General features: G+C 36.4%; 1 protein-coding gene across 3 annotated transcripts in view; it reads right to left on the bottom strand.

Annotated features, from left to right (window-relative positions):
- SCN3A (sodium voltage-gated channel alpha subunit 3) overlaps positions 1–18,569 on the bottom strand; it is an 83,062-nt gene that overhangs the window by 11,082 nt on the left and 53,411 nt on the right. For all 3 annotated transcript variants that reach the window (XM_080667289.1, XM_080667290.1, XM_080667291.1), the window contains exons 15-18: positions 14,520–14,640; positions 12,988–13,142; positions 11,829–12,002; positions 2,345–2,467 (exon numbers count right to left, since the gene is read on the bottom strand). In XM_080667289.1, the coding sequence (XP_080523415.1) occupies positions 2,345–2,467; positions 11,829–12,002; positions 12,988–13,142; positions 14,520–14,640 (573 nt within the window). The remainder of the gene's footprint in view (positions 1–2,344; positions 2,468–11,828; positions 12,003–12,987; positions 13,143–14,519; positions 14,641–18,569) is intronic.

Raw genomic sequence — 18,569 nt, 5'->3', positions numbered from 1 at the left:
ATAAATAAAACCTGATATAGTAAGATGGAATCAGAAAATGTTTGCATGCTGGGGAAAAAGAGAAAAAGAACAATACATTATGTACCAACAAAATAAATAGTCATCATTCAGCAATACATTTTAATTTTCAAGAGTGTTGAAAATGTGATTAAACCTTATACAAATAAGCAAAGTATTAGTGATGCATTAAATTTGTATCCACTGCACAAGTTAACTTTTCATGAGTATGAAAATAGGATTAGGAATTTGCAAAGCCTTTTTTTTTCTCCTATTGATAAATTCATTTAAAAAATATATTAGGAAATGAGATGAAATTTATCTCTGGACATAAAAGTACTGAATCTGTCCCCATCATTATTATTCCAACTCTCTTAAATGTTCACTTTGTGGCACATGTCACTTCACCAGGCTGATCTATTTCATTAAGGAGAAATTCAGTAACCTTTCCTCTAACTAAATTCAGAAGAGATTAAGATGTATTTTGAAATCTCTATCAACAGTATCTTTTCTTAACTAATATAATCTGGTTTATAATGGACTATTTTTTAAGCATTTATATTAAGTGAAAGTATTGTTTTATTTAGAAACTAGAGGCCTGGTGCACAAAATTCATGCACTGGGCGGGGGGGTCCCCTCACCTGGTCTGTGCCCTCTCGCAGTCCAGGAGCCCTCGGGGGATGTAGGGCCTAAGCCGTCAGTTGGACATCCTTAGCTCTGCTGCGGGGGTGGGAGAGCCTCCCACCATCACCGCTGTGCTGGCCAGCTGTGAGCCCAGCTTCTGGCTGAGCGGCACTCCCCCTGTGGGACCGCACTGACCACCAGGGGGCAGCTCCTGCATTGAGTGTCTGCCCCCTGGTGGTCAGTGTTCATCATAGTGACTGGTCATTCCACCGTTCGGTTGATTTGCATATTAGCCTTTTATTATATAGGATATTATAAATGTTATTTTAGAAATCAACACCAAAGAATTTTAAATTGACATCAAAACCTGGAATCCAAAACTGTAAAAATGTCATATGCTACTTGAATTTGATTTCCTTTAGAAATTAAGTCAAATATATTATACTGAAATCAGGTTTTACATTACTAAAATTTGTGTAAAATTACCTCCACAAGTTCTCTTGTCATCAAATAAATGCATTATATATTTTATCAAAATTTGTAGCTGGAATGTTAATTTTGCCATATTACTGAATTAAAAATGACAGAATATTTTTTTTAGATTAAAGCAAATATATGTTTTTTGTTTTATTTAATTGCTATGTCCCCTCAAAAATGAATTATTAACATGAAGCCATACAACCAGATGAGGGCTTACATAATGTCAGTAATGGTAAAAAATTGGTGTGAAAAGAACCTGAAATTGTGTAATTTTATTAATTTTATCTTGTGACTTCCATTATCAACTATCAGCGTAATAAAATTATAATGTAAAACCAAATATTTCTTTCCTTTCAATGATCTGAAAGAGTGGTTTAATTCTCCCTCAGGAGTGAATCTCAGTCAAGGCTGAAGTGCTTTTAGTATCCAAATTTCCTCCTAACATAAAAGCCCTATGGCCTAGAAGAAATTCAATATCCATGTGCTTTTGTAAGCTGGATTAAACAAAGCTGGCCTCTGTGCTAAATAGTATTTTGAGGTTATTGCAAGTGGGTGTATATACAAGTGTGTACTGTATGTTTAGATGCAAAAATATACACTAAGGAGGAGGGCAGGAGAGGAAAATACAAGTGCTATAGAAAAAGTGAACCTCATTCAAAATGCTCACTTAAAAGGGAGATCTATAAAGCAAACCTCAGGGGTTGCCTGCAATCTTTAATTATCTTAGCCCTCTACTTTGTTTTCTTAGGATATATAGATTTTGTCAGAGGCTACAATTTAGTGTTGCTTTCTTGCTTAACAACCATTTTTATTACTGATGTTAACTGAAAAAGTAAAAGCACACAAAAACCATTTTACCTTTCATTCATCACCCGTAATTTTTGAGGAATCAAACTACCTATTGAAGAAAAAAATAACCCTCCTAGGATGAATGTCAGTAGTAAATAGTCATTTCAAAGTGTATAAGCAAAGCAAAGAAATAAATGGCAGCACACGGTTTTTGGAAACATCCTTGAACTTTTGTCAGAAGACCTGGATTCTAGTCCTCCTTCTGCCACAAACAGTTTTTTGAAGGCCTGTTTCAATTTCAGGAGGCTAGGCTTAGTGATCTCTAAGATTCCTGCTCTGAAAGTTTGTAATTCTATGAAATAAATTTCAAGACAATATGACCCCACTCTGTATCTAAATCATAACCTACATTTAATTCTGACATGAATCATAAGAGAGCTCTTAGCCTTCTTACCCTCATGCCTTCAAACCGGGATAAAGCTCTTAGAGGTCTTAAAGCTCTTAGTGTCCGGAGGGATTTGATGGCACCAAGTTCTGAGTAGCCAAGTGCAGTGGCGACCAAGCTAACCAGAGAAACCTACAAAAGGAAAAATTATTCATCAGTTCACCAAGAAATAAACTGCTGGTTGAAGGCATAGAATATGGCCTAATCTTCAATGGCAACCATATAAAACTTCAGACATATCTTGGCAGCTTCCATCTTCCACATAGTGGGATCATCTTACATGGCCAGCCTCATCTCATACTATTGTTTTCCTTACCAGTGAAACCAGAGTCCTTGCTCATTTTATAAACATTTGGAAACTCCTCTGGTTAGATATTTCGCCCATGGAGCCCTTTTTTTTTAACCTCTGCATATATAGGGTATTCTTCCAAAATGTATACACACACTTTGGATACTTATAAAGGTAGTGTTAATTAAAATATATTTCATTTTCAAAATTGAGCTATACATTTTTAGGACACCCTGTATGCCATTAATAATTCAGGATTTGGTATAAAAGCCATATCCTCCATAGATCTGTGCTTAATATCATTAATTAGAAACCATGTTTTTCTCCTGAATTTATGTAGTATCTTGGTTATGCATAGTGGAGGCATTTGCCATGTAATCAAGTCAATGCATCCATTGGATGGCGTAAGGGCATTAGGGTTTAATTTCTTGTGAAAGATGCTATTAGAAATGGATATAAAAGTGAACCTACCAACAATCTTTTGAGGGCAGATACAATTGGAGCCACTGTCCCCTCATTGTTTAATTTAGCATACATCTCACAAAATTGAACAGAAAAATAAATGACTTGAAATTAAAATTGACTAGTGGCAGGATAATTTATTGAACTATTCATTTCTGTCTAGTGTTTGCTGCCACAGAAGACTGGAAAGATGGAAAAGTTATTAGAGAACACACAGCCTTCTATATTCTGGGTTCCTTTGCCTCAGGAGGCTTTAACAGCTTCTTTTTATTTCTGGAGCTTCTTACTGAAGACTTCCTCCACTCTCCCAACTTAGTCTTTTGTTTAAAGATAAATGGCTGCAAATTTTTCAAGACCCTAAAGCAAGGAGGTTCGTGCTTTGAAAGGAAAAGAAAATGGTAATGGCCAGAACCCAAAGGTACTGGCAGGTTAGGAAGTTGTGGGTTCAAAGGCTAGGAGGTACCACTGACACATAACCACTGGCACTGGACTGAGTGGCTCTGTGTGTTGCTGGAGAAGCTGGGAATCATTGAATTGCCCTTATTTTAATGGGCCTCATGTCATTTTGTGTAACGCAAAAACTCACTTTATTAACTAATGTGGAAACCTTAATATTCTTTAAGGTAATTTTGAAAAACATAATTTTTAAAAATGTATGTATTTTCTATTGATTTCAGAGAAGAAGGGAGAGGGAGAGAGAGATAAAAACATCAATGATGAGAGAGAATCAGCTGCCCCCTGCATGCCCCCTACTGGGGATCGAGCCCACACCCTGGGCATGTGTCCTGACTGGGAATTCAACTGTGACCTCCTGGTTCATAGGTCAATGCTCAACCACTGAGCCACACCAGCCGGGCTTGAACTATATAATTTTAATATATATCCATCAACAGATGATTGGATAAGAAAAGGTGAAGTACAGCCATTTACAACATCGATGGACCTTGAGAATATCATGCTAAGTAAAATAAATTGTTCAGAAAAAGCTAAGAACCATATGATTTCACTCATATGTGCGATTATAAAACTAAAACTCATAGATATAGACAACAGAATGGTGGTTACCAGAGGTAAGGAGACTGGAGAAGTAATAAAGGGTAAAGGGGACCAAATATATGGTGACAGAAGACTTGACTCTGGGTTGTGGGCACACAATGCAATATATAGATTATGTATCATAGATATTTGCACTTGAAACCTATATAATCTTATTAACCAATGTCACCACAATAAACTTAATGCAATACAAATAAATTCTGGACTATGGAGAGCACAAGAATGATTACTTTCTCAGCCAAGCAGAAACCCAAGTGCCTGCAGAAGTCAAGTTGTTTCCATGAACTCTCAAAAGGATCTGAACCTGGAGGCACCAAGTTCCTCTAAAATAGGGAGCTAATGGATGGCACTGAAAACAGAACTGGTTGAAAGTCTCCACAGGAGAGCTGGGTCCCTTCATCCACCTCTCTACAGCTCTGCAGGAGAACAGACTGCAATAATGCACCTTCACAGCATACAGAGTAAAATCTGTATCTGCAATAGAAGTCAGAGCATAGAAACAATAATCTACACTGTGAGAGCCATGAGACCACAACAAGCCTCTTCAACACGTCATGAAATGGAGGGTTTTTCATTAATAGTGCCCTCAGGCTCAAATAGCACGTGGACTAATCAATATTTCTTAGAGCAAGGGCACCTGGAAATTCAGGACACTTAGTGTACACCTACTCTCTTCCACCCCAACACAGTCCTGTTTCCTGTATGCTCGGCAGCTGCTAAAACGGGGCTCAGATACTGGTGAGGGCCAGGTAGAAAGCTGCCACGGAGTTGCTGGCAAAGGGTTGTTGATGAAGAAGGGAGGCGAGGGATGCTGGGGCTGGTGGGATTTGATCAACTGGGATGGGTAAGGTTTACGGCAAGAATGGAGTGAAGGATATCCAGTGTCTGTGAAAAGTAAAGAACAGTCCTATGCAATATCAGTCAGGAATGAGAGCTCATTTTTATGTAAGGAGAGTTTGTAAGTAAGGGGTTGCCTCTTTGCCTTTGACATCCCTCTACTTCTATCTTAGGCTTTTGCAGTTTATTTATTTGTCTTTAACTTTGTACATGATTAGAAAATCCACAATGCTCGTAAAGTATATAAAAGCAAATATTCTGGTCATTATACCACTTTTTTAAAAAATATATATTTTATTGATTTTTTACATAGAGGAAGGGAGAGAGATAGAGAGTTAGAAACGTCAATGAGAGAGAAACATCTATCAGCTTCCTCCTGCACACCCCCTACTGGGGATGCGCCTGCAACCAAGGTACATGCCGTTGACCGGAATCGAACCTGGGACCCTTCAGTCCCCAGGCCAATGCTCTATCCACTGAGCCAAACCAGTCAGTATACCACTTATTTTTATTTTTAATTTTTTTGGAAGTGGGAAGCTGGAGATAATCTATATGTAAGTGTTCATCCCTGGGGAACATATGAGCAAATTCTGGTGGTGCCCTACTGTGGACTGCTATATGGCACACAGACCCATGGGTTCCACAGGGATTTCATTTAAATACTAGAGGCCCAGTGCATGAAAATTCATGCATTGGAGGGGGGGGTCCCTCAGCCCAGCCTGCCCCCTCTCACAGTCCAGGAGTCCTCAGGGGCGGGAGGCGACCCGATGATCAGGGGAAGGTGATGCCCTAACACACCTCTGCTGCTGCCATTGCCGGCAGCTCAAGCCTTAGCCGGCCCTGGTTACCTGAGCTTCAGGTGGCCCTAGGCGGCTGGGCAACCACCATCCGAGGCTTGCCTGTGCCTCGAGCTGGCCCTGGGCGGCTGGGGGGCTGAGAGGACTGGGGGACTGTGGAGGCAGGTGCACAGAGCAGCCGGGGCCCACATGAGGCAGGTGCGCGGAGCAGCCAGGGCCATGCTGTGTGCCTGCCGCCCCAGTGGGGCTGAGGGGACTGGGTGCTGCCATCATGTGGCTGTGGGCGCCACCATCTTTGAGGGCGGGGCAGTCAATTAGCATATTCCCTCCTTATTGGCTGTGGGCACCACCATCTTTGAGGGTGTGACAGTTAATTAGCATATCCCCTCCTTATTGGCTGTGGGCTCTGCCATCTTTGCGATGGCATGAGGGTCAATTAGCATATTCCCTCTTTATTAGATAGGATTACTAACACCTTTAAAAAAAATACAAAGAAAACAAGCACCTTGAACCAGGTCATTTCTAAGTTTACTTCCTTGTCTGAAATTCTATAATTCAATAATTTCAAGAAGGTTAAAACAAAATAATACTATATCTTATTCATGCTGAAAGACAAATCACAGTATTTTTATTTACAGATACATCATCTTTAATCAGTACACTGCTGGAAAAATACTTTGTTTATGGGGTATGTAACTATGTATCTATCCCTGAGTTTAACCCTTTTTTTCCCCCTGGGAAAATAGGAATTGTTTTTGACATTTTACATAATGATTTTCCTCATCTACAAAATTGGGATAACAGTAGATGCCTCAGTGGTTGTTGTGAAGATTAAATGAATTATGGCAAAGGTTAGCTGTTATTGATATTATATAAGGGAGCCCTTATCTGCCTTTTCTGTCACTATTTAGAATCCTAGATGATGAGCTGATGCCATATTCCTTAGAAAGAGAGAGCCTGGGGACCTTTCTATGGGAGAGACTTTATGAGGTTATGACTGGAGGTTCAGAGGACATTCAGTAAGCCATTTCTTGGTCCAGTTAGTCATAATGGTGTTAGTGTTAAAGGGGAGGATCCAGGTCCCCAATTTATTTTTTATTTGGTAACATAAATATTTGCTGATTGACTGGTTGTGAGGAGTGATAGAGAAGGGTAGGTTGAAGATGATATTTGGTATAGTTTTATAGATATACCACCATCGGACTAAACATGGAATTCAGGAAGAAATACATGAATAGAGGGAAAAGATAATAAACGTACTCATACAGGAAGAGTAAAAGTAGGTATTATCTAAGAATCATTTAGAAAGGTGGGTTGTGGTTTCAGGAAAGACTAGAATTAAAGACTTAAAATCTTTTTGTGCTAAAAGTCATGATATTTTAAAGAATGAAATATAGAATTTTATACTACTAAATTAATAGGATAATCTGTTAACCATGGGCAGTGAGAAAGTTTTCTTATTAACAATGATGATGCTAAAAAGAAAATTGTATCCTTCCCAAAAAAGGAACAAAGAGAATCATTCCTACTAGGAGACATTTGTAGAAAAAGCTAAAGCACATACTAAACTGTTTACATGAAAGTATGTCTGGAGAGAGATCAGAAATTGACATGAAATGACAATAACTTATGTTATTCAGTTCCTTTGGAAGTTCTTTTAATTTAACCTAATTCTCTTCACAAAAGCTCCAGCTGAACAAGGCAGATGTGTTCATATTAGCAAGGCATCTTATTGTTTCCATTCCACCTTGGAGTACAATGTGGGGACTCTGACTAGTGCAACACAACATTTCAAATAGGTGTGTGCCCTACTGCAAATATGGGGCAAAGAGCAGTGCTAGAGAGAGGTCACTCTGCCACTTACTGGATGTATGACCTCTCCAAACCTCATTTTCTCAGTAGCAAAATAGCGATAATAAGGCTTACATCACATGATTATTAAGAAGATTAACAAATAATTTTTTAACTCAAAAGAGATACTGATAACAAGTTTTATAATGTAGGTGTTAGGAGCACAGTCATTACGATCAGACTCCTTGAGTACAAAATTCATCTTAGCCTCTTATTAGCTCTATTTACTTAGGCAAGTAACAACAACTTTTCTTTGTTTTAGTTTCCCCATCTGCAAAAAGAGAGTGATTATGGTTTCTAACTCATATAGTTTTGAAGATTTAATGAGTACATATATAAAGTGCTTTTAGTAGCAACTATACACAGTAAGCATTAAATGAGGGTTATTAATTTTAATTACTATTAGGAAAGGCTCTTAATTAGTACATTCTCTGTCTAATCCAAGTTCAGGGCTTCAAATGCCAGCTATAAACTAATGATTACTAAATTCATAATCAGGTCCTGGCTTCTCTCTAGAGTCCAAGACTTATATAAAAGTCCACATATATTCTTAAATGTCTAATTGGCATCTCAAACTTTGTACATTCCTCTGCACCTACCATCTTCCCCATTCCAGTTAATAGCTTCATTCTCTACCTGTTTGTTCAAGCCCGGGTTGAAAAAAAATCTATTTGTAGAAACCTCTCTTTTCTTCACACCACACATCCAGTCCATCATTAAGTCTCATCACCTCAGTCTGACACAATCTTCTTCTTCCTAGATTATCAATACAATTCCCTAATTGGTCTCCCTGCTTCGACTCTGCCATTCTTTCCCCATCAAGATATGATCATTTTGAAACTGTAGATCAGATCCCTGCACACACCCCTCCCTGAGCTTCCTATTGTAACTATAATTAATATATACAAAATTACTTAATATACACAATATATAATAAATTATAATAAAAACACACAACTTCTTGCATTGCCTTTACTAGTAGGTACCTTAAGTCAATTTCTATCATTCTTACCCATGTTCCCTCACACACAAGCACAATAGTTTTCTTTCTATGTTTCTTGAGTGTCCTCTGCTCATACTCATTCCAGGACCTTCAGATTGGTCTTTGAATGACTGGCCCATTGTTATAGACTGAATGTTTATGTCTACCCCCAAATTGATATGTTGAAACCTAATCCCCAATGTATTTGGAGGTGGGAACCTTTGGAAGGTGATCAGTCATAAGGGCAGAGCCCTCATGAATGGGATTAGTGCCCTTACAAAGAAGACCTCAGAGAGCTCCTTTGTTCCTTTGGCCATGTGATGTTACAGCAAGAAGACAGCTTTGTACGAGCCACGAAACAGGCTCACCCCAGTGACTGAATCTGCCAGTGCCTGGATCTGGGACTAAGAAGTTTATGTTGTTTATAACTCACTTAGCCTGTTGTATTCTGTCATAGCAGTGCAAGTGGCCTAAGATACCCTACCTCATCATTTACCTTTGCAAAGACACCTTCCTTAGACAGTATAGCTAATACTCTCCTCCTGTTACCCACTTTGTAGTCATTCTCTATCCTATAATCCTGCTTTATTTAATAGCAGTAATCACCATCTGTTACCTTATTTTTAGAGTTTATTTGTTTACATTTCTACTACCTGTTCTATACCTCCATAGAGCAGCGACTTTCAACCAGTGTCCCACAAGAATTTTTAAAAAGCAATACCTGGCTATTTATGGGCACTGACCTCTTTTCCCTTAGGTTGTCAAAATAATGACAACAGCCAACACAACAATAGCCATCCATTGTGGATGAATCAAAATTTACCCGTTTTTTGTCAGATCAGCAAAAAATACATTTTTTGGTGTACTGCATAATTTCACTACCTCTTTTATGTGTGCCATGAGATGGAAAAGGTTGAAAATTGCTGCTGAGGAGTATAATCTCAAACAGGGCTTAATCTATCTTATTTATCTCTTCTTTCTCTACAACAACAAAGTTCTCAAAATATTTGAATGAATGTTTTGAGATTGGACAGAGAGCCCACTACAATTTACTTTTACTTTTAGGTAGGGAATAAAATAGAGTACATTTTTTACATAAGTAATTTTTCAATGTTTATATTTCTTCTGGTATGATGTACTTCATTTATACCTCAGATTTTTTTTTAATTTTCTGTAGCTGTTTAGTTTTGTTACTGCAAAATACCTGATTGACTGTGAACCCCTTTTACATATATTCTACTTATACTTTCAAAAACTGTTTTAACTCTACATTTACATTAGTCTAGTGGTCTGAGAAAAAATTGTTATCTGAGATTACAGTAATTTATATATTTCAGTCCCTGCTTTAGGAGAAGGAAAAAAATAGACCCATTTAAGATAATATAACTTACCAATGGTAGAAGGCTTTAAGTATCCAGTTCTAATCTACTAATTCAGTCTCACTAAAAGGGCAGTATTTTGGGGGGACCATTCTTTGTCATTAATTTATTCATTTTTGACATTATTTAATAGACACCTAAATAACCACATATATCAGGTGGTTAAGGATACAAAGATGATACAATACCCCTGCTCTTGAGAGATTTTTGCATGGTATTCATGTCTTCTCTATGAGGAAAATACATGGAAATACTAAAAGTGCAATGTAATAAGTACTTCAGTGAATGTACACTTTTTCAGTAAATGTAAATATTCAGTAAATTTCAGAGTTTTCTGGAGTTCTATCACCTTTATGGATCATCTTAATACATGGCAAAATCTTTTCGAACCAGAGAAGATTCTTAAATGTATTTAGTGTTTAATCGTTTCAGGGAGAAGCTAGAGATTATAAATGCTAAATCCCAAAGCCAGTCTGAAAAAAAATATTACATTTGTACCAGTTAGATATGAAAGCTGGGAGTGGGGGTGGGTAAGGAACACTGAATTTAGAATTAGGAAATTTGGACACCAATCTCAGCTTTAAGTAGTCGTATTATTTTAAGAAAATTCTTTAAACTGAGGTTTCAGTTTAGAATAAACTCTTCAGAAAACTGTCTAGAATAAAGGCTAGATATTCTTTAAGCTCCATTCCAGCTGCAGAATATGAGAATATTAAACTTACTTTGATGGATAGCTTTTCAGGACAATATTGAGATACATCTCTATTAATAATTAAAGACCAGCCATGGAAATTGGAAGTTATTTCTGGTCTATTAAAAGTGACTCAGCAGCAGATTTCTTTTCAACTCAAAGGGTTAAACACATTTTGGTTATAGAATTATGAGTATGTATGTGTGAGAGAAAGGAAAGTTGAATTTAGATAAGCCCATACTTGTCAAAAATGATAAAAAGAATGAATGCACATATATGACAATCATTGATTTATAGTGGCAAGTGTTAGAGCTAAAAATACAGTGCTTTGATTGCTATGAAACAGCTAGAGGTGCTTTTTTGGAGGCTGTGAAGCCTTGTGCAAAGGAATATCACAGGCTACAAAGAACCAGGTAACTACCATTTTGCCCCAGTGCCACTACATTGCTTAGAATAAAAAATAAAAATAAAAAGTAGACTGCAAGTTAAACAGATTCCACTACTGCCAACATTCCTATGACTACTCACCCCAGGGCAATCAGTTTAGAGCAGGGCTCCTACACCTATCTCTTTGTGTGCTAAGTATTTGATTACTACTGGGCTATATAACTACTGGTTTAAGACTAGAAATGCATTTCACTGTCTCTGTGTGTATGTGACTGAATGAATACAGTACAGGTTATTTTAACATTATTTAATAACATGTTCCCTAGTAAGTGATTAAGAGGTAGTTCTCACAATGCCTGGCCCCAAATCTGTCTTGATTTTACTGCCTTGAACTTTTTTTTTAAAATTTAACTCTTAATAAGATAAATGCTTAGATCTGTCAATTAGCAGAATTTTTTTTAGCTATTCTTGAATTTGAGGTCCTAAACTTTCAGAAAACAAAGAGCTGTCTTCTTGTGGCATGGACCATATTTCTGTGTTTTCTGTTACCACTGTCCACATTTCTAGGACCTCTTCTGTTTTCCATGAGACTTTCCTAATTTTTACATTTATTATACATATTTTAAAAAGTTAACTGCATAATTGTGTCAGCATTAGTGAAACTACGTTCTCAAAAGTCAAGGTTTCAGTTATAGACATATATGAAATGTCAAACTTGCATCTTTAAGAAATAATTTTCTAAAAATTAATCAGTATACTTACATCAACGATCAAGAAATCTAGCCAGCACCAGGCATTCGTGAAATATGTTTGAAATCCATAAGCTACCCATTTGAGAAGCATCTCCAGGATGAATATATAAGTGAACACCTTGTCAGCATATTCAAGCATAGTTTTGATAGTCTTTCGTTGTTCAATGTATATATCCTCAAAAGCCTGTGAATGAAGAATTTTATTTGAATGGCTTGACTTCCCCATATATTTGATAAAATTGCTTAGTATAATTCTGGTCACACAGCAATAATTTGATAAGTATTAGCTAATATCAGACAAACATCGGACATCCGGCAAAATTTAAAAACTAAAACTAATAGAAAATGTGGTCAAATAAATGTCAATATCTTTACTGATTTAGTATGTGCTTTCTTCCTTGCTTTTTATACCAAATCTCTATTTCAATTACTGCTACAAAGACATGCTTTTAGAGAAGTAATATAAACTGAGAAAAATAATTAGAAGTTTTGTTAATGAGGGAAAGACTTGACTTATTCCAACATGACCTTGAATGTTTCCCTGAAGGATCTGGTTTATTTTGAAAGAATAAATTGATTAGACATAAAGAAATCAAGATACATTTTTTATTCCCTAAATGTTAATATGATTATTAGGGACAAGTGGATGGTATTTGATATGGAAGGTAACATAGTTACAGAATGTCTCGGGAAATGGTTTTCTCAGTGAGGAGAACATCTGTTAGATAAACACCAGATGAGGAAGTCCATCTGGCTCTTCATGGTCCTGATTTATTCTGTACTAAATTTTTGCATAGTTAAACCCTAGATGCCAAGCTCTGCAAGGCAGAGATTTATCTCATTTGCTTTTTTTAATTTTTTTAATTTTTATTGACTTCAGAGAGAAAGGGAGGGAGAGGGAGAGAGAGATAGAAACATCAGTGATGAGAGAGAATCATGGATTGGCTACCTCCTGCACACACCCCATCGGGGAACTGAGTCCACAACCCAGGCATGTACCCTGATAAGGAATTGAACAGTGACTTCCTGGTTCAGAGGTAGACGCTCAATCACTGAGCCACTCTGGCTAGGCCTCATTTGTTTTTTAAATTCAGTGTATGCTTTTGGTATTTTCAGAGAATAAGCTATTTTACTAAGACCTGATTCTTGCCAACATGCATTTGACTTACCAAAGCACCACTACTAAGGAGGATCATGAAGACAATGAAAGTCTCAAACCAGTTGTGTTCAACAATGCTGTAGCAGGTTTTCCGAAGATTCCACCAGACCTTCCCTTTGCCTTCTTCTGTACTTACTTGACAGAATGGAAACTTTTTAATACATCCTAAAAGATAAGAGATAATGAAATAAGTTAGAAAATTATATTTTACTTTTAATTAGGAAAAAATAAATTTTGTTACTCCCATCTCAGTCTTAAAACATCATTTTACAGGGTAACTGGTTACTTCATTATCTAGTTATCTTCAGCACCCCTCCAGTATAATGAATCATCAACTCCTAGAATTCAAGAAATTACTTTACCAAAAGTTGCTTAAGGATAAATGGTTTCATTCTTTAACACTAGTTAGGATCTCTCTTTGCCTCAAGGCCATTGATGAAAATAGCACTTCTCAGGATTAGGGAAAAACTACATGTTCATATTGCTTATTCCTTTTTTGATGTGATCCTAGATTTTCATTTCCCTCTTTTCATGCACAGAAAATCCCTCTGTGTTCCTCAGTATCGGCCACTGTCAGTTTTCCCAAGCTAATTTATTTTCAGCTCAGTGCTTTTCTTAGTCACACCTATGACTCATCTTGTCAGTCAGTATCTCTATTCCTTTGTCTTCCCCCTCTTTGCTTCCCCCTTCATGTTACTGTATTTCTAACTTCCATCTACTCTTCTGCTCTAACTCCCTGAGCTTCTACTCATCAGATTTAATTCAATCACACTGAATCAGCAAATCTCTATTGATTTATAAGCAAGATGCTGTAGTGGTTACTGTGAGAACAACTACTGTTCTCCCTGACAAAGCTCTACAACACAGCTACCGCCCCAAACAGCTCGCTCTGGTCACAGCACAAATTAAGCACATTTGAAACTGTAAGGGATGGGGTGTAATTAAATTTATTTATTTATTTTGTTAATCCTCACCTAAGGATATTTTTTCATTGATTTTTAGGGAGAGTGTAAGAGAGAAGGAAAGATAGAGGGAAACATCGATGTGAGAGAAACACATCAATTGGTTGCCTCTTGCATGAGCCCCTACCAGGGCCCAGGCCGGGGAGGAGCCTGCAACTAAGATACATGCCCTTGACTGGAATCGAACCCGGGTTGCTCTATCCACTGAGCTAAACCAGCCAGTGCAGTGTAATTACAGCAGCAGCTACAAATCAAATCACCACACTAACAATGGAGTCTGAAGGCATTGCTGTATCAATGAGATGACATTCCAGAATGCCATTTATCTCATAAGGTTAACTTTTCCACATTCTGGAGGAAAAAAAAAAAAGACATGTCAAATCATCTTAATTGTGCAGGCATGGGCACTGCTATAATACAATCCAGAAATATAGATAAATTAACTTTTTGGAAGAAAAGAGGAAAACAAGGATAAACATGCCTTCACCATTTCATTGAAATATTTCTGTCAAATGAGGTATATCCAGTCTCTGTAAGGAAAGAAGGGAGATTACATTTAATTGCATTAGAGTTTGTTTACCTTCAGTAAAACAAGCTTCTGGTTTAAGGTCTTCCTCTGGTTCAGCTTCAGCTTGTTCACCTTCTCGGGGTGGAGCAACATCAACGGTGCTTCCTTCAGATGAGCTGGTTCCATTTAATTTCTGGAAACAAAACCCCATTGCAAAGATGTAATTTCCCTCCCCTTTTATTAGTTAATTTGGAAAGCTCTGTCATAGTGTGAAAAAAATGGTATTTGACTCTATTAACATTACTGATAATTATGTACTAATAATTTAACATAATTAAAGTCCTATTCAAAACTACTGACTTAATTCAAACAAAATAAAGTTTAGACAGCATTCAATGTGGGTGACTGGGACAGATGGATTATACAATTAACTAGTTTTATGATCTCTATATATGAATGCCACATGAAAAGCATTTAATTCATCAATACTCAGGCCAACTCAAGAATAGTTTGATAAAAGTTTGGTATGCTGGCATCCATTATTGATTATATTAATTAAAATGTATCAAGTCAAATAGTAATTTCCACCTCTTCCAATGGAAATTTTCAGAGGGCAAAGAACATTACCAGTTGTCTGGACTACTGTCCATGTTTCTGTAATTTTAGAAAGGAAGAATGGCTCATTAACATCAGTCAAAGTCATTATACTTCAATTTCAAGCTATATTTTTCTCTGACTTACATAATTTTCTTCTTATTTTACTTCTTTACTAGCAGAAAAATGATCTCTCTCTCTCTCTCTCTTTCTCCTGTTTAATATTTGCTAAAGATTTCTAAATAGAAATTTCTTCATAAATGACATTGTTCAGAATTTATTTTGACTTATTAGGAGCACATTCTTAATTCAACATGTGATCAGGCTGTGGATCTTTCCATTAAATAAATCACTGTGACATGCTCCATGACTAGGAAGAACCACTTTAATGTTACAATAATAAATATCTAATAAGTACTCTGAGGTCACTTAGGAAGACATTATGGATATGCAACATTTTATGAAAACTGATGCAAAGACATGACATACAGCACAACCTAGGCAATGTACAGCTTTCAGAATGAAAGAACGGTGCGTGGATATGTTAATGGTTTCAAAGCCTCCATTAGCTTTAGTAACTAAGTGGAAGGATCACTCTGCCCTAGCCTTCTGAAAGAGTTCATGTGTCACTAAAATAGGCCTAAATGTCTTCCTAAGCCCAGGAGAAAATTTGATTCAGAATTCTTGATTTACTGAAATCATAATGTAAATATAGTTTGATATGTTATAATGTGACATAATTGAAGAGTAATATCCAGATGATACTTTCTGTGATGTTACTTTGAGGGTGAAGTTAACCAGGTACAACTAAATAGATTATTAAAATTAAGTCAAAATATAATTCTATAATAAAATACCTCCTATCCTGGAGTATGGAACAGAGAGAAGCAAGGCCATCATTTTGGGCTGATGGTTCATAGGATTATTTTAGTACAAGAATTTTACCATTACATTTCTCTATTTTTTGGAGAGGTGGACATATTTTCTTCTCCCAGGACTTTTCTTTTCTTTGCTTTTAATATCCTTATTCTTTTAAGAAAATCCCAGGAAAGCTATTGCTGGATAGAATTGCAGCAGATTCTGGTATTATAAAGAAAATGCTAGATAATTATTTAGACTTGTCAACAACTCTCCCTTTCTAATTTCACTTGTTTTATGGGTTGGACACTATAATGTTTAATGAGTGGTAGCAAGAATATCATAATTGCATAATATGGTAACATCACAACTGCATACAAAAACCAGTAAGGAAAGAAATATTTTTTGAGATTACTTATAAAAAGTTTCATGCTTTTCCTCTTGGCCAGTCCAAGCTCAATGATTTCTTTTGAGCCTGGTCATGGTCCACCTCCCATGAAGCCTTTATTTCTTACATGATTTATCCACACTAAATTTTATAGACTCGTTAGTTCATTTTACTTATTCGTTTTCACCAAATATGTTCATAATTATATATATATATATATATATATATATGTATATATAGATATATATATATATAAATTACCGTAGGTAAAATTATAATTTATGTACATATACATAAACATATATACCAAAATGTATACATGCACACACACACATATATATACCAGACAATCCAAGCACAAAATAGACAATACCATTGTTGAGTTTATGAAGAGTGAATAGATGAATAATTATATTTCTGTGTTACTCTTTTTTTTAAAATATATTTTTATTGATTTCAGAGAGGAAGGGAGGGGGGGGAGAGAGAGAGATAGAAACATCAGTGATGAGAGAGAACCATCAATTGGCTGCCCCCTGCAGACCCTCTACTAGGGATCAAGCCCACAATTGGACATGTGACCTGATCAGGAACCGAACTGTGATCACAGGTCAACACTCAACCACTGTCAACACTCCTGGATCACAGGTCAACACTCAACCACTGAGCTGCACCAGATGGGCTGTGTAACTCTTATAGACAGAATTATAGTATTTAGATAATTTCATCTCTCCATTTTGATAATTATTGTCTTAACAGAGCTTATTTAATTGTATTAGGAAACACATTTTTTTCTGTATAAATAGGAATTGTCTACACTAATAAAAGAGAAAGATGCAAATTGACCATACCTTCGCGACGCCCACCAGCCAATCAGGAGTGAGTATGCAAATTAACCCAACAAAGATGGAAGGTTAATTTGCATATGTAGGCACCGAGCGGCCTGGGGCGGGGCGGGATGCCTGCGTCATTGCCATGGTGACGACGCAGGCATTCTGCCCTGCCCCAGCTGCTCCGGGCCTCTGGGCAGTGTGGGAAGGTGGAAAGGCAGCTCTGGGCCGGAGCGAAGGCGGTGCTGGCAGCCAGGGGAAGGACGGCCCATTCTTGCACGAATCTTCGTGCACTGGGCCTCTAGTTTAATTAATAATATTTTAGTGATAAAAACATATTTCAAAAATGTTTCTCTAAAATATTGGCAGACACTCAATAAAGAAATCTGAGAGAAGAAATTAATAGTATAGATATACTAGTATATAGCCACATTAATACACATGTACTTTCCTATTTGAAAACTTTAGAAAATATATTCACCCTTCACTTCTCATTTTAACACTGTTAATATAATTCTAAGATGTTTACTGTTTTTTATAATATTTGTCTGCTATATATTATGTCTTATATTTAAATACAAATACTTATTTAAATCAAACTCTTCACAGCACCAGTAATAGTAGCTGCTAATCTGAGTGACAACTGAATCTACTGTTTGCTAAGTTTTGACCTCTATACATACTTTTGTTATGGTACTGTCTTTGGATTATAAACATTGGTGAATGTGATTAACATGTTTGGATACAAATAATTTTAATTTTCTAAATGGCTCTAGAGACTATGCATTCAAAATCATAATGTAAAGAGGTTCAGTAGTGAGTTAGTTCACCTATATCTGCTTGGTATTGTGAGACATAACATGTTTTTTGAAAACAGAAAAGGAAAAAATCCTGCATGCCTTCTCTTCTTAAACTTTTTTACAACAAGAATCGCTTTACTGTAATCCAGGAGTTTTCTGATTCTAAGGATAAGTTCTTTAAACTTACAATCTGTAAAGCTCCTTAAGGAATGTTCAGAGATCTGTAGACCCTCATGCACCAAAGCTTCAAATATAGTTGGTAGGTTAGTGTTCATTTCACTAAAAAGTGTTCTGTGGGAAGCTCCTTCCCCTATCAAGGTTGATGTAAGTTTAATTCTTCTTAAATTGAAGAATCAGGCTTATTCATATTATAATCTTCCTAGGCCACAATTTTGCCATAGGAAAGTTATAAAACTATATCAACTACATAAAATTATAAAAGTTGTAAATTTACCTGCATGTATAAATTAAAGCTTAGACTGTCATTAGATTATAACAACTTACCAATTATGATATACTTCCTTATATGCTTTATTCACTGGATCCATAAAGAATTTTATTGCTGAGTTTTTAAATCATTGTTTTATATCCCAGAAAACTAGTTAAGCATTTAAAATTCTGTACATTGAGAAAATACTATCTACATAATCTAAAC

The sequence above is a fragment of the Plecotus auritus genome (genome assembly GCF_963455305.1).
Source record: "Plecotus auritus genome assembly, chromosome: 5".
NCBI lineage: Eukaryota > Metazoa > Chordata > Mammalia > Chiroptera > Vespertilionidae > Plecotus > Plecotus auritus.
Note: the sequence above shows the minus strand (reverse complement) of the source record. Positions and strands in the feature narration are given on the sequence as shown.